General features: G+C 41.0%; 1 protein-coding gene across 9 annotated transcripts in view; it reads left to right on the forward strand.

The window, feature by feature from the left end:
- Window positions 1-16114, forward strand: part of SASH1 (SAM and SH3 domain containing 1) — a 523157-nt gene that overhangs the window by 484725 nt on the left and 22318 nt on the right. For 6 of the 9 annotated variants that reach the window (XM_090135563.1, XM_090135565.1, XM_090135564.1 and 3 more), the window contains 3 exons: window positions 4021-4153; window positions 8304-9139; window positions 13773-13844. In XM_090135563.1, coding sequence (XP_089991689.1) covers window positions 4021-4153; window positions 8304-9139; window positions 13773-13844 — 1041 coding nt within the window. Of the gene's footprint in view, window positions 1-1462; window positions 3322-3672; window positions 3818-4020; window positions 4154-8303; window positions 9140-13772; window positions 13845-16114 lie in introns of those variants that run through there. The other 3 variants (XM_090135571.1, XM_090135570.1, XM_090135568.1) reach the window with 3 other exon arrangements.

Consider the following 16114-nt stretch of genomic DNA (forward strand, 5'->3'; position numbering starts at 1 on the left):
GTGCAGCGGGGATGGGCTTTGGCCTGTCTGCAGTTTCCCAGCCATGTGGTACGTGGAGGCTGCCGCCCTCCACACGAAGTCCTGGGTGCTTACAGATGCTGTTAATTTAGCCCCCGTTTCCCTGTGGCCTTGCATGCGCTTGTGCAGCAGAGCTCCAAGCTGGGAGCTGGCGGCCTTCCGCGCCGTGAGAGCAGTGCAGATGTGCTGGGGACACACTTGCTCCAAGGCGAGCGGGAAGGCGGCTCCACCCGGCCGGCACTGCCAAGGGGCCCCACCAGCCGCGCTGGCTCCCCAGCAGCGCTATCTCTTTAAAGCAAGCACAGTTTTCTGAGTTGGCTTGGCCAATTTGTTATGGTTTAGGACTGTGGAGCCAGCTGTCTGCAATCTGATGTAATGTTGCCGTGGAAACCAGAAATGAAACACTTAAGCATTCACCACAGAATTACTACATATAGCATTAGCCAAAATAATTAAAAGTTGAGCCATATGGGCCTTCGGATGGAAAAATTGGGAGCGGAGGAGATGGAAGTTAAGTTGTTCCTATTTACAGTACTGCAAATCCGCTTGTTTTCCCTTTGGAGCACACAAAGAGGCCTGCGCCCACGGCAAGTCAGGGTGGCTGAGAGGCCCTAGCTGTTCCATCAACCCCAGCAGCCATGCTGAGGCTGGCGGGGCAGTCCTGTGCACCCAAGTTCAGCAGGCCTCCCTGCCTAGAACCATCTGCAGACATGGTGTCCCCTTTTTAACAGGTTATGTCTGCCCTTTCGTAGTGCTGTGGCATGCTGAAACACTTGGAAGGTGGCAGGGCAGAAGAAAACAGGGCGGTGCAGCCCCCTGCCGGGGCAAAGCTACTGAGGCTGCATTGATGCCTCTTGCCAAGCCTGCTGCAAGTTGCAGCAGCCAGGCTGATTTTCCCATTTGAGGGCAGGAAAAGCAACCAAAAAAGGCCATACTGTCATCTTGAAAGCTGGAGAGGAAAAATAGGCTGGATGAATCAAAATGTTGAAGTTTGATAATTTCCAAATATGTCACTGAAGCCTGAATGCTTTACATTTCTGTTTTCTGTTTGATATTAGCTGCAAATGAAAACATTGCTTGAGCTGGAAAATTAAACTCTGTCTTCCATGTGCCAAAATGGAATCATTTGATACTTTTAAGGTGTTTTGTTTTGTGGGGGTTTTTTTGTTTTTTTTTTTTAATAAAATCATTTGGAAATCAGGAAATGAATCAAAAGGGATCATTTTTCAAAGCAGGTTCGTTTGCAAGGAATCAGCAGTATTTGACACACACACACAAAAAAGTTTCCTCATCAGCACCAGTGGTGTAATTGCAGATGTTTGTAGGCCTTTCTATGTAACCTTATTAGCTATCCTTTTCCTTTACAAAAGATTTTCCATGCCACTTGCTACCGCATAACGGTAGGAAATAGACTGCTGGAGAAAGATTTTGACTTAGTTTTCAGTCAGGCTATTATCCGGTGGTTCCTGTTGTTAAATACAGGCTGTTCTCAGCTCTCCCAGCTGAGCATCGGGGCTAGGAAGTGTCTGTCAGAGCACATAAAGGACCCTGGCTGCTGGAACAAAAGATACTGAGAGTCCTGAAATGGCAGGAAATACCAGCTAGGCCTTTATTAGGGTGCACTTGTATTTATTTTGAAGTGTGGTAGGGATCTACCCTACTACCCGCTTGGGTTGGATGTCGCTACCTTGTATGGGGGCTATTTTGACACTTGCTTTCTCTGCAGTAGTAATGAATGCAAACATCAGATATTGTAAAAGCTTTTGTTACTGCTGCTGAATCTTTGTAGAGGACATTGAGGGGGACAGGTCTTTTTTGGACATGGTGGTACAGAATTCAGGCTGGTTGATCTACGCTGCACCATTCTTATTCATCAGTGAAATCCTTGGAGGGAGGTTTTTTATAAACAGGAGTCTTACAAAACTGAAGACAGATGCAAAGTAATGAAGGAAAGGAGTGGCTTAGAGTAATTGCATTTAAAATAAACGTACCTGGAGTGCAGTATATGCATTATGGTTGCTTGCTGGGATGTGCTTAATAGCCTAAGAAGTCTTGACTGAACTTGATTACAGTCAATAGTCCATTCTTCATCTTATCTAAATATATCTGAGGTATGTCTTGTTTGACATGACACTAAGTTGTCCCAGCCATAATCCCTGAATTAATGCTCATCTTGCTGCTTAATTTATCTTGATATAAACAAGTCTGTTACTCCTCTCTATGGCCTTATTTCTCCTGAAGGAAAATTATTAATTACCTATCCAGTCTGTACCCATAATAAATGCATTCCTGTGGCTGTTGGATGGCAGAATGGTAATTCCTACCGCCATATGTTGCCCATTTGGTGTTCTTTCTTGTTTTGGAATATCAGGAAATTTGTGGAAAATCTGTAACTGGCAGTGCCCTTGCAGAAAGTGATTGCCGTTTGCTCTGGCATGGTTCTGCTGGTTCTGTGAAATGTACTCCTGCAAGGGAGACTTTCAAAGCAGTGCCAAATCCTTCAGGCACTATTTGAGCCTTAGAAAATGTACTCGTGCGTATACAACTGCTAATTGGTGTCCTGTCCTGTGGCATCCACTGTTACTACCACATCCAGATATTTAAGTGCAGTTGAAAAGCGGAGAGCGTTTTTATATATTTGGGTTGTCTTCTATTCAGTCTCCGGATAAGCAAAGACAGCATTCTTGTAATGGAAGAGGAGAGAGTGGCCTTTTTATTTTTTTCCTTCCCTTTTTTTGGCTCACATCTGCTGGGGATTTTTCTTTTTTTAAAGTTTAATTAAGGAGAAGGAGAAAAAGGATGAGGATGCCATGGAAACCCAGATAGCTCCACTGACAGGAAGTCACATAAAGGTTTTAGAGCCAGCCATTAGGAATGCAGTGGACTGGCTGGGTCCATGGGTGAACACAAAGTGAGGTACGCAATCTGTACCGTGCTCCAGCTGGAGCCTGCGGCACGCAGGAATCTGCAGTGCACAGTGCCAGGGCTATCCTGGCCGAGCCTGAGCATCCTGCTGGCCTCCTCTCCCCTTCCCCCCACCACCACTCGCATTCTGAACTGATTAAAACAGAGGAAGTAGCACATCGAGCGCTGAATCTGGCTCAAAAATCGAAGCCGACTTCTCGTTCACAAGGAGTGGATTGTTTCAGCTTGTTGTGTCACTGCTGCTGGAGAGGGAGAATTTTTTTTTGTCTCTGTAATGTTTGATGCTTGAGGGAAAACAGCTGGAACTGAGCATACTGGATCAGATGCAAAACGAAATGGGATGCTGGGGAATATGGACTGCACTGTATATCTGAAAAGGTCAGAGTTTTCCCTTGGTCAGTGTTGGAGGAATGCTGTGTCCATCCTAATTCCAGCCTCGAGAGCCTTCAGGAGGACTGCAGGGAGCAGGGAGGAGGAAAGGAGTTTTTTGTAACTGCAGCAGCTTGAGCGAGGCAGATGAGGTCTCCTCCTTCCTTTTCCTTCTCGTCCCTTTCTTGTGCTGCTGGCTTTGATTTTCTGGGAAGACTGAGGGAAGAAAAAGAGAAGTCGCCAATGACAGAGTTTTGGTTTGGAGAAGCTGTTTATAACCAGGTTTAAACTGCAAGTTCTGAGATGCCAGACAGAGCAGTGACTGACCCAAACCACAGGAGCGTAACTGGTATGGTAAGAAGAGCCCTGGGAAAGAGCCCTGCCTGAAACGTACTGAGAGAGGACGTGGAAGTAGTTATTACACAATGCATGGGAAGAAAGACGAGGGCAGGAATGCATTTCAGTGCCTAGAATCTTACGTTGCGCAGATTTAGAAATCAAAATGGTATGTCATGCTTTCAGAAAAAGAGAAAGAAAAAAAGAAAACCCTCAGTAATTTAAATGTTTCTCTCTGACCTGGGCTGAAAATATAACACCAGTTACAGAGCTGCATTGACACGGCGCAGCAGATAAACTGGGTTAACTTGACTTGAAGGAGCAAGCGGTGGAACAACTACTTTATTAATATTCCCTTTGTTTCTTTGCCAGTCAAGAGAACAATCCGATGATGAAACAGAGGAGTCGGTGAAGTTTAAGAGATTGCACAAGCTGGTAAATTCTACTCGCAGAGTCAGGAAGAAACTCATAAGAGTGGAAGAAATGAAAAAACCCAGTACAGAAGGTAAAATCAACATGTATATGACTAAAGCTGTGTATGTGAATACATTTTTCTGTTGAGAGGGAACAGAAGGGGGCAGGGGTGGGAAGTGTTCTAAGGGGACACGGGGGAAGGCTGCTTGTCTATGATGCATGCATTACCCAAGTAATTACGTTTTGAGACAGTAGAAAGAAGAAAGTGACTGTCTAGGATGTGGTTACTGCTGATCTCCTGGCATTTCCAGAGCACTGGAGAGCCCTTCATTAAGAGATTAGAACTTGGTTTATATTGCATGCCCCACACTATAGAAGGAATAAGAGTAGAAGCAATTGCAGCCAGCTGCCCTGCAGGCACTTCAGGGAGGTGAGCAGAGCAGCCCCTGCTTTGCTCCTATCTCCCAGGCCTGTGTGACAGCTGTAGGGATGATACACAGGTGAAGCACTTAGCAAATTTGGGGAGGGGAGTGGCTGGTGGGTAGAGCAATTGCACTACATGGTATTGTTCTGTGGCAGAAGTACGGAAACTACATCGGATGTTCTCATGGGATAGCTGCTGCCTCACATAACATTAACTCCTCATTCAGGAGGAGTCTGCTTGCAGTTTGGCTCCTGATTGAGCCATGCTGCCAAGGGAGAGGGGGAGTGGAAGAGAGAGTGGAAGAGGAGGAGGAGGGTGGGGAAATGGGAAGCAGAGTTCAGCCCCTGGGAATGCCGTGCTGCAAAATTAACTCCGGATGACCTGTATCTGTGTGTGAGCACTCAGACTAAAGAAGCCTGAGCCTCAGAGTAGCCTCTCTGCAAAGCCCTAATTGAGTCCTTACTGGAACTGGGGGTACCTGTCTATGTTAGTGTCCTTCCCTCAGGGTCATACACCATGACTCCCCTCAGCTTTGTAGTGAGCTGAGCCATATTTTATTTACTTCTGAGTGAATTTAAGGAGAATGTATGCATCTTCTCAGGTATGTGGCAGGGAGCTGTTGGCAGTTTTATAATCTATCCGACCTCTCTCATGCATAATGGTCGTGTAACTAGCTGGAGTGAAAGGCTCAACCACCTCAGGGCTCTGCACCAGGCAGCTTTCTTGGTCTGGGGAAGTTTTCATCATCTCACAGGGGAGATGACAAAGAGGGCATAAGTCTGGGAAGCAAAAGCATGTTTTATGAGATGAGTTGGGCAAGACACGGCCATTTTTCCCCCTACTCTGAGGAAAGAATACCGGAGATGCATTTCCTACCTTGGGAAAAAGCTGCAGGAAGCAATCAGCCAGAGACCCAGGAGTGAGAGCAGCTGCAGGAACAGGCAGCTGAGAAGTTACTGGGCGTGCAGGTGCCTTCCTACAGTTTGACCAGGTTTCTCTTCAGCTTGTTAACTATCTGGTTTGCTCTCAATTCCCTCTCTCACAGTGCTTCACTTGCAATTCTATTTCATCTCATTTCCTTTTTTTTCCCCTCAGTCTTTCAGTTACGTGTCCCAGTTCTTTACAAATTTTTTCCACTGAGTTTTTCCACCTGTACTCCTCACAGACAAATAACTGAATTAACTCAAAAAAAACCAATAATAATAATCTTACTCTGCTTCCTTCTTTTTCCATCTCATGTCCATCTTCTCTCTTTTAACTCTAGGTTTTTCTGAATAATTCATCTATAACTCAGAGATTTTATCTTATCTAGCTAGCACTGTGGCTTTTTTTTTTTTTTTTTTTACATTGTCTCCTGGCAGTTCCCACAGCAAGAAAATAATATTGTTAAATAACAATATAGATTGCTTACACATCGCTTCTACACAAGTAGAAGGCCCTGTAAGAAGCCTGTTACACATTAGGAATAGATGTCTTTTTTTTTTTTTTTTTTAGTAAAGTCTGGCCACACAAAAGTTTTCATACAGTGTATTAAAAGTGCTTTATAAATACTGTCCCTCCCTCACATTTTGTAACGTAGATCTGTATTCTTGTTTGAACATGTCAGAGAATTCTGCAGTATCACACATAATACTGTGCTCAGATTTGGGGATTTCCATCTGCCCTTCCAGGCTACCTGTGGTTGACCGAGTTGGTTCTTGAACTGTTGTTATTATTCAAAGCAGTATGTAAGCATGAAGTTATGTGAAATCCAAGATGGCCACATTTTTGAGATTTGGATATCAAATTTAATATGGTAGCAGCAGTATAATTACAGTAAATTTGTTGATGTTCAACAGCTTTTGTCCAAGGATGACAGTAAGCTCGGTTTGAAAACTGACATGAAATACCCCAGAAGAAAGATTATTCATAATCCTTCTCAGAAATTCCTTCTCAAAGAAGAAAAACTTAAACTTTGCAAAAACTTTGCAAAGTTCCATATACATTTCCATTGTTTTTAAAGAAAGGCATCCTAGTCTGAGATCTTCCTCACGTGTTTCTACTGTTGAGGAATAGTAGAATATTGATTGCACTAAATATAAGTTTTGGTGATCTGAGGGTCACTAGAATGTGCCAATATTTGAATCCATGTGTGTTTTGTGTTAAGTCTTCTCTCAGTAAGCTGAATAACTGAAGGTTCTATTTCTTGGGCACCACTCTTCTATAACATTTAAAAACAAATCACATCTACATCTGTGTCATTATGGCTTTGTGTCATGGACTTAATCCAAATAACATCTGTTACAGTGTTGACACAGAATGCATATTTTACAAGCTGTTTAAAAACATATTTACTTAGTGGACTAAAGTTGTTTATCAGCACATATTCAGTCCCAAGACAATGTCAATTTTCTGTTCAAATTGAGAATCAGTGGAGGAAAAAGAACAGATTGAACAGTCCAGTAGAATTGGTGTTAAAGTCAAACTTCAATCTGCAGACCTACCCCAGAAAAATTCTCACGAGCAAAAGTTGTGTCAGATGTATCCACTATTCCTTCAATGTCACACTGAGTTTTATGTTGGTTGAATAGTGTCTTAGCTTTTGCAAATAAGCGACAAACATGTTTTTCCCCATGAGAGAACTGAAGGTGAGACAGGAAGCTTATACAAGAAAAATAATGTTCTTCTGTCTTAAATTCTTCCCCCTATTATTGGATTATTGAGTTTAGTAAATCATAGGCGTTTTAGAAATGGTTCAAACTTGGCTCTGCTTTAGAACTGTAGAAGCCATCAAAGAGGAAGGCGAAGTTGGATTATATTGGAAATCTACTATTTTTGTGTGTGTTTCTGTTACATACCCACAAATGCAGTAATATTTATCAAGCAGGACTGAGCAAGATGTGTACTCGTTTGATTCTTTTCTTATTACTGCACTGAATATCTGCCCCTACATTTTGCACAACAGAGAACACTAGGGAAAAATGTTTCTTAAATGATAAATGTGATAAGGAATCATGGTTTCAGGTAATTTTCTCCATTCACTCTATTTGAGAAAGGAGTCCTGGCTGTTTTCCCATATCCAGTACTTGTGTTTCAAAAAGTTTTCTTCCCTTTTTATGAAATATATATTTAGTGAAAACAATGAGTTTCTGTCATTAGCAGAACACTGCTGTAATTGGAACAACCACAATTTTGACCTACTTTCTTTTTTACTTTATATCTGTAAATTCTGTTTAATGAAAGTTGATTACTTCTCCCCTATCAAAATCCCAAATCTTTTCATTTCAGCCTAAAGCTCAGCTCTACAACTTTCTGGGACAGATACTGATTTTTGCAGAGAAAGCATTAGGTATTGGAAAACTGAGCCTAAATGAACAGTGCTTGCGTTTGTTTGTTTGTTTTTAATACCAAGATATATTTCCCACCTATTGTAATTTCATTAAAGCTGATTTTTAAGAAAGCATCTTATGCATGTATCAGAAGAAAACCTTAAGAAACGTGTCCTGGGTCCAGTGTTTCAGGATTTCTGAGACCATTTGAGGTCTCATTTAGCAGCAGATGAAGAGAAAAACTTAAAATTACAATTGTTTTGCTTACAGGATGTTGTAGTCTGCATATTGTTATCTCATCTCAGAACTCTCACTTCACAAATGGACGTTGCTCCTTCAGATTTACCCAGCTGCAAATACTTTTGAGCTTCTTGTATCAGGAAAATTTTTCCTGCAGTTTTAAATGGATGGTTGTTGATATCTTAGTTGAAAAAAATAAGATTTTATGGGGAAATGTTTCAGGGAATTATAAACTATGATGTGTATTGTCTTGCTTTTGTCCCCTGAAGGCGTAGAAGAGCAGTCACTTGACAACTCTGCTATACTGGATGACAGATCAGCACTTTACTCTGGAGTTCACAAGAAGCAATTCTACTTTGATGGATCCTGCGAGAAGCAGACAGAGGATGACTCGGACTCACTTACTACTTCTCCCTCATCTAGCAGTCTTGATACATGGGGAGCTAGCCGGAAACTGGTGAAGACCTTCAGCAAAACTGATAGCCGTGGCCTTATCAAGCCTCCCAAGAAACTTGGGACATTTTTTTCTTACCCGGAAGATGAGAAGACCCAGAAAGTTTGCCGCTCCTTGACAGATGGGGAGATGAAGAAGAGCCTCGGCTCACTGAGCCATGGGGTAAGTACAGAAAGCATTTGCTTTTATGACAGCAACAGGCACAAGCACCATCTTCTGGTGTCCCTGGAGGAGATTCAGAGTGTAAGGAAGCAGATCCGATTGAAGAAAATGGATACTAACTATTCCTGTTCCAGAGCTTTTCTTTGCCAGCGCCCTGCTAGGAAAGGAGCATCCACCACAACTTGTGACCTACAATTACTGCGGCACAAAGCAAAAGGGGGTGGAGGTTGTGGCTTCCCAAACAGAAGGCTTCGAGGGCGCACTTCTGTCAGCGAGTTCAATATTACCTATGTGGTGGAGAGAAGCCTATACAGTCACCTCAACCTCTCACAGCTGGTGCGTCCCGTTACTGACAGGACCCTGAGCAAGGCTGACAAGCAGGACCTGAGGAGATGCCTGCTCGAGGAGGATGAGGAGGCCAAGAGGAAGTGGGCTGCCACAGTGGATCGTTGTACTAAAAGGGTTCTCTTGAGAATCCACCAAAAGTCTGTGAGTCAAAGAGTTTACATGAAGGTGGTCTTCCAGTTTCCGTGAGGTTGCAGTCAACTCTGTTTCTACTGTATACTTCAAAGTAAAACATAGTGTTTCTCCTGCTTTCCTTGCCTTTAGAAGATCTTAATGAACTGAAATTCATTAAGCTTCATTCATTCAGCTGTAAGGAAAGAATATGACCTTATACCATGAGGAGTTTGATATGATCACATCAGAGAAGAGTTTTGTGGAGTGTGTGAGAGAGCAAACGTGACAAAATGCTGTTTTTTTTTAAATTCCTGTAGAATGTAAATTGAGATCACTGATGAAAAGCTTTGAGACATTATAAAAACATTTTTTTAACAATGCTTTGGAAGTCAGCATTCTTTTAAAGGCATACTGAGAGAGTTACAAAATTTTCAAAGAATTGAGGCATGCTTAGTTAATTGTGCTCAATTTCTCTCTGGCTGTCTGTCACTGCCTCATATTGGCCCTTTCCCATTCAGTTCGCATCTCATCAGAATGCTCACTTAGCTCTGTAGTTTCTATCAACACACAGGTGCAGAAGGACGGGGAGTTTTGTATTATCTAGACACTACCCTCCTGATTGCTGCTCATCACATCAGTAGAGTTCCTTCTGCTCATTTCCTGGCTGCTGCCACTCCTTTTCTGCATGAGGTGAAGGTGTTCTCTTCTGTCAGAAGTGTGGAAAAGGATCAAAAGGAGGCAAAAAAAAAAAGAAGTGGTATCGTACAATGGGAAATTAAATGATTTGAGCATTCCCGAGAGACCCAAAGGCTCTTCCTGGCTATGTACTTAGCTTTGACAATTCCCTTCACCATGATGTTGAGTTTCCTGGGAACTTGCCTTTGGGGCCAGCCAGATTTCCAAAGCTGAAACAGCTAAGTCTCTTTTCTTGTTGACAGTGTAGATATATTCCCTACTTCAGTGGGTGGAAACAACAGTTCACTCATAACATTAAGCAAGATATTCCAGTGAAGATTACATTAGAAAAAGAGCTTTTCCTCTTGAGTTATAGATTTTATTTTGAGAGGCCTACTTCATTTCTTCAGGTGTGAAGTATTCTCAATGTAAAAGTCACAGCCTTGTTCTTCTGAATTATGTGTGGGAGTTGACCAAATCCTTGTGGTACATTTTTTGCTCTATGGACCTGAAATTAAGGATTTTTTTCCTACCCAGTGCCATTAATTGGCTACTTCAGTATTTCTTCTGCTGTAACTACTTTCCCTGCCACTGACATGATAGTGTTTATTTTCCTAGACAGGAAAATACTCAGAAGACATCACTTTCTCTTAGTGATAGTACAATGATAAAAGAAACCTGATTTGTCCTTCTGAGGGTTGAACAGTAAGTAGGTGGTATCTCAGGCAAAAGAGCATACTTATATGGGCTAGAGATGCTGCATTGTTTAAGAATGCTTTCTAAGGCTGTCTTTGTAAATACAGACACCAGCAAGAAGCTTTTCAGTTCTTCTAGAAAGTAGTCTTAACTACAGTCATTTCATTATGAAAACCAGCTGGAATGACTTTTGCTTATTCACAGAGATAGAATCAGAGAAGAAATTGATAATTTTGTTGTTGTGAGGAACTCCTCTGTTAACTGCTTCTCCAGCCTCATTTAAATGAAATAAATGGTGGAAGCACACTGCTCTTACAAGCTTTTTCACTACACTTCTTCCTGAAACAAACTTCAGCTAATACCACTCCTTCTTAGAAACACTTAATGTTTGTTTGCTGCAACCTCAGGGAAATTGCAATGCCTGTGTATTCAGTGGAATTGGTCACTCTGTCTTGCCTTGCCATTCATTTTTGTCATTTACTATACTTGTTTCAGTGACCTGGACATGCATGGAATTTTCAAATAGCATCCGTTTTTCTTTTCTCCCAGAAATATAATACTTTGAATTGCATGGCCATTCCATTGAATATCCCTTTCCTCATCCACAGACCTTTTGTTTGGTACATAATCTCCAGGGGCATTACTGGAACTGAAGGCAGAAGATGACGTTAAATGTATGGGAAGGTCTGTAATGAAAGAATAAGAGTCCTTAATGTGGTACATGTACTCAGAAGCTTTTAACTAACAGATGTTTTTATCTCTTGAGGCTGCTGTAGGAGGAGCTTTGGCTAGTTTGACAGATGAGTTTGCTCAGAGTAGCTGCAGATGTCCTTTCTTCATTGTTGGGATTACCATACGCTATAGGATTAGTTAGAATGGACTCTTCACAGGACAACATTACTCACAGCTAAACATGTTGAGCTTTAAAAAGTGATCTTATTACTTGTTGTTAATCTCAAATTATGGCACTTTTTTTGATGTGTGTGAGGCCTAGACGAAGCTGGCTTTGAGTTTCAGTAGCTGTGATGGGTACAACACTCAGTGTAAAGCCAGGGAAAAAAAACTCTTGAAAAGTAGTTAATGTGTATGTTGCTAAGTAGTGAATGGAGCAAAAAGAATGTTCATGTTAGTAGAACTAACTGATCTAATTGTTGATTGAGTAGTGCTTTATCAAGTTTGTTTCTTTCTGTTGAAGTGTTGAAGACTGGTGGTTTTCAGGTGGTGAGTCTTCCCAAGTACACATTCACAAGACTGAGTAATCCTTTGTAATTCTCATCTTATTCTTAGAGTATCTTACGCTGAGATTTAAAGTGTCTTTAAAGTTATTGTCTTGAGTAGTTCAGACCCTAAGAATTTACAGTTCACAAGTCGCTGATTCTGTGCCTCCTGATAGTCTCACGTCTAACTCCTAAGAGAATACTTAGAGATATAACTATCTCAAAACCCCTTCTTAGAGCCCAGAGGTGAAGCCATGCAAATAAATTGTAACTGCCATGCTCTTATTTTCCTGGATTGCCCTTTTGACAAGACCAGTTGTTTGAGTACTATGCATCTGGTTGTTCTTTGGACAGAAAAATAGCCAAAAACTTGACCTTTTGGATTGCAAGGCAAAAGCTGGATTCTTTCTGAGCCCTCTAAGTGGCTGGTCTTTGGTGTTACCAAAGCTTTAGTAAAAAGTCATCTGTTAGACAGTCTGGTTTTGGCTGTGGAAATACGACTGTATTCAGTTTGGTTGCCGTCTGCTCTTAGAAGGAAAATGATATCATAGTGCTGATTTTCATGCAGGATGATTATGATAAAGTGCTTCTGCGCATTCAGCGAAAACTGAGTCACTCAAATGATTGTGCCACTGCAAATACAATATATTTTCTCTGAGAAGTAGCAGAGCTGCCTTATACCACTAGCGCTGTGATTGTAAATACCTAATCTGGAATTAGGGCATACTGAGTCACTGGGACAGAATGCTTATGGATAAGCGGGGATTGTTTTTTCACTCCTTTTACCAAGTTCTTACCCTACAAGCCCCTGATAAAGCAGGTAGCCTACAATAGGTTGCACAGGTAGGCGTCCAGATGGGTCTTGAATATGTCTTTCTGTGGAGATTCCACAACCTCTCTGGGCAACCTGTTCCAGTGCTCTGTTACCCTACCATAAAGAAACTCTTCGGTATGTTAGTACAGAACTTCCTATGTACAAGTTCTAGGCCATTACTCCTTGTCCTCGCTACACACCACTGAGAAGAGCCTGGCCTCATCCATTTGCCTTCCACCTTCCTTTAGATATTTATAAACATTTATCACATCCCCTCTCAGTCGTCTTTACTCCAGGCTGAGCAGGCCCGGGTGACTCAGCCTTTCCTCATATGGGAGATTCTCCAGGCTTTTAATGTTCTTTCTGGCCCTCTGCTGGACTCCTTCTAGGAGATCCCTCATGTTTCTGAACTTGGGAGCCCAAAATGGACACAGTATTGTAAATGTAGCCTTACCACGGCAGAGTAGAGGAGGAGAATCACCTCGCTCGACCTGCTGGCCACACTCTTTGTAATGCACCTCATGTTACCATTGGCCTTCTTGGCCATCTGGCCACACTGCTGTCTCACGGCCTATCTGTTATCCACTGGGACCCTCCAGGTCCTTCTCCACAGAGCTCCTCTCCAGTAGGTCATCCCCTAACCTGTACAGATGCATGCAGTTATTCCTCCCTATGTATGTGCAAGACTGCACATTTGCTCTTGTTATACCTCATCAGGTTCCTCTCTGCCCAACTTACCCAGTCTGTTCAGGTCTCATTAAATGATAGCACAGCCTTCAGGTGTGTCAACCACTTCCCTGTATTTCTGTGGAAATTAAGTGTATACAGCTATTCCCAGAAGGTAGGTTATCCAGTGCTTTAAAACGCTGGTGGTTCTCTGTTTCACTGCTACTGTGAAGAAAATTATGAAGGCAGATGAGAATGCTGAGGTGGAGTTGCTAACAATCTGGAAAACTTGATGCATAACATCAACAATTTCCTCAGACCAGAAAGTCTTTTTTCTTTTAAAAATCAAGAGCCGGCAATAGATGACTCAACAGCAGCAGACCTTATGCCAAGGGATTGTCTCTGGAAAAGACAAATGACTCAAATTGCTTTTTACAGCATTCTAGATTTATGATCTCCTATCCTTTTGTTTCTTTGTTTGTTTCCATTTTTGCAGATGTATGTGTTTTCACTGGTGTTCTCCAAATCACAATATTTTGAGTGAGCAATCACTGTGATAAAACTGTTTCCATCATTTGTTGGTTTTTTTTTGCAGAGAACCTGCAGCTTTGGAGGATTTGACTTGACAAATCGTTCCCTTCATATTGGAAACAATTCTGACCAAATGGTGAGTATAAAACAAAAAAACAGAGGCTTGAAATAGCATAAAATGAAATGTGCAATAGAGCTGTAATAGACTGAAGTGTAATTTAGGTCCGTAATAGCAGTTTGAGAATCCAAGAAAGCAAAGTATCTTCGTTAACCACAGACTTCCTTAGCTTTGAGAATAACATATCCACCCATATCCATGTATGTATAAGTATTTATATACCATATGTGTTAGGAGGCAAGAACAAGTGATCAAAGTACAGGTCTGGGAGGCACATCTTTGAACTATTCCTGTGTCTGACTTCCTCATAGCATCACTTCAGGCAAAGTATATGATTACTATACTCTATTGGTAAAACTTTTTTGAAATGATGAAACCACTTCATTTAGTGAAGATCTGCAGATTATTGGGGTAAAAGTCACACAATACGGATTGTTTCTTTTCTCATTGTATATAAGAGTACTGGAGTAGACCAGGACCCCCATTGTTCTGGATGCTGCACAATTGATCTCAGAAATCTTTGTCTTTAAGAGAGCTTTTTATGTACAATAAAATAACTCTCTGGAGAATTGATTCCATTTTATGCTACTCATGTTGATCCCAGCATTGCTGTTGGCCAATCCATAGCCAAAAATAATACAACAGAAATGAGCCAGAACATTTTATCAAATGAAATTGTCAACATATTTTTTTTCTTTTTGCCCATATATTGTTTTGTTTCTGTTTTAACTTTGGCTCCAGTAACTTCTTCGTTCACTTACATAAAACATAGATTTCAGAATTTTCTATACACTAGCATTTAGTGAGCTGATTGGGGTTTCTTTTTGGTGGTGGTGATTTGAGGTTTTTGTTTGTTTACTTTTTGCAGGATTTTTTTTTTTTAAATGGATAATTTTGTTTGGTTTTAACATTGTAAATTCCTTTTCATTGTCCAAAACTGTTAGTGGATAGTCATCATTATATTCATCAAGTTTCAACTCACTATAACAGTTCAAACATACACTGATCATCTTTAAACATAGGTAATTTGATATGTTCGTACCTATATCAATGTTTTTGATATAACAAAGTGTGAAGTCTAATAATTTTCCTACTAACACCAATGGTGGGACAGGTACAGAGTCCCAAACTAGTGAATGCAGATCAAAGTTGGGTTGGACTTTCTGAAAACATTTTGAAGTCCATTAACTTAATCATTTTGGGTGTGTTGGTTTGTTTTTGTTTTTGTTTTTTTTTCCAAAAAGGTAAAGCAAATAGTTGTCCTTAATTTCTTCTGAAAGATGAAAAGTTATCAAGGAAGTTATAGTCACAATCAACTTGTCAAGGAAAAAATGTTAGGATGTTCATTAATTAGTTGTCAGCTGACCTTCAGATAAACTTTTTGACAGAACATCAGTAACGTAAGCAAGCATAGGGTATAAGTATTGGGTATAAGTACAGGGGAAGAAATAGATAACTCATTTATGTAGAATGCAATGTACACTTATTTTAGTGTGTGTTACTTTGTGTATCTAAATTTTCTTTTAAAGGATTAAGTCAGAGACCAAATTCAGTTGTCAACCTGACTGCTACTGATCAGATTTTGGTCCTTTTCCATTGTGATTTTTGTTGCATCTGTGCCAACGGAAGTGCTGGTAGTACCTCTTATAGAGATGCCTTGCTGTAGTTCCAGAAATAATGTAGAATGAAGTACTATGTTTATCATGCTGCCTAGAAAATATGGAAAAGGGCTGAGTCATAAATTCTTCAGTGTTAGCTGATCCATGGTAATTCTTTGCATGCACTTGTGGTGTAAGTAAATACCGGGTATCTTAAGCTAGTTTAGAAAAGGTTAAATATGCTCAAAGTAGTTGGCTTGTGTTGCTATATGTGGACCAGCTAATTTAGTTTGGTAGCAACCTGTGTGCATGTCACAAGAAGGTGCTGGTGCATCCTTTTACCAGAAATTGTGGATCTGGTAGTATTTTTGCTTTGTTTTTTAAATAAATAGTTCACAGTAAAACCATAAAGATGCTCATCAAGAGAGGTTAGCTGAATGCCTGTCTGGAAATAGAAGGTAAATTTGAGTAGCCAAATAAAGGTGTGTATGTATGTATATCTATATATAAAGGTGTGTGTATATATATATATCTGGCTAGTGTCTCACGCATGAATATATCGCTAGTGTCTCAAAAGTACCCCAAGTCCTGTTAAGCTGTAATACTACAGTACTGACCCACATGAGAAAAAAACTGCTATTGTGTGTCCCATCGGTAGGGCTTAGCTTGAAGTTGTTGAGTTCTCTTGTC

This window comes from Phasianus colchicus, chromosome 2 (assembly GCF_987193195.1).
Source record: "Phasianus colchicus chromosome 2, bPhaCol1.hap1.1, whole genome shotgun sequence".
Taxonomy (NCBI): Eukaryota; Metazoa; Chordata; class Aves; order Galliformes; family Phasianidae; genus Phasianus; species Phasianus colchicus.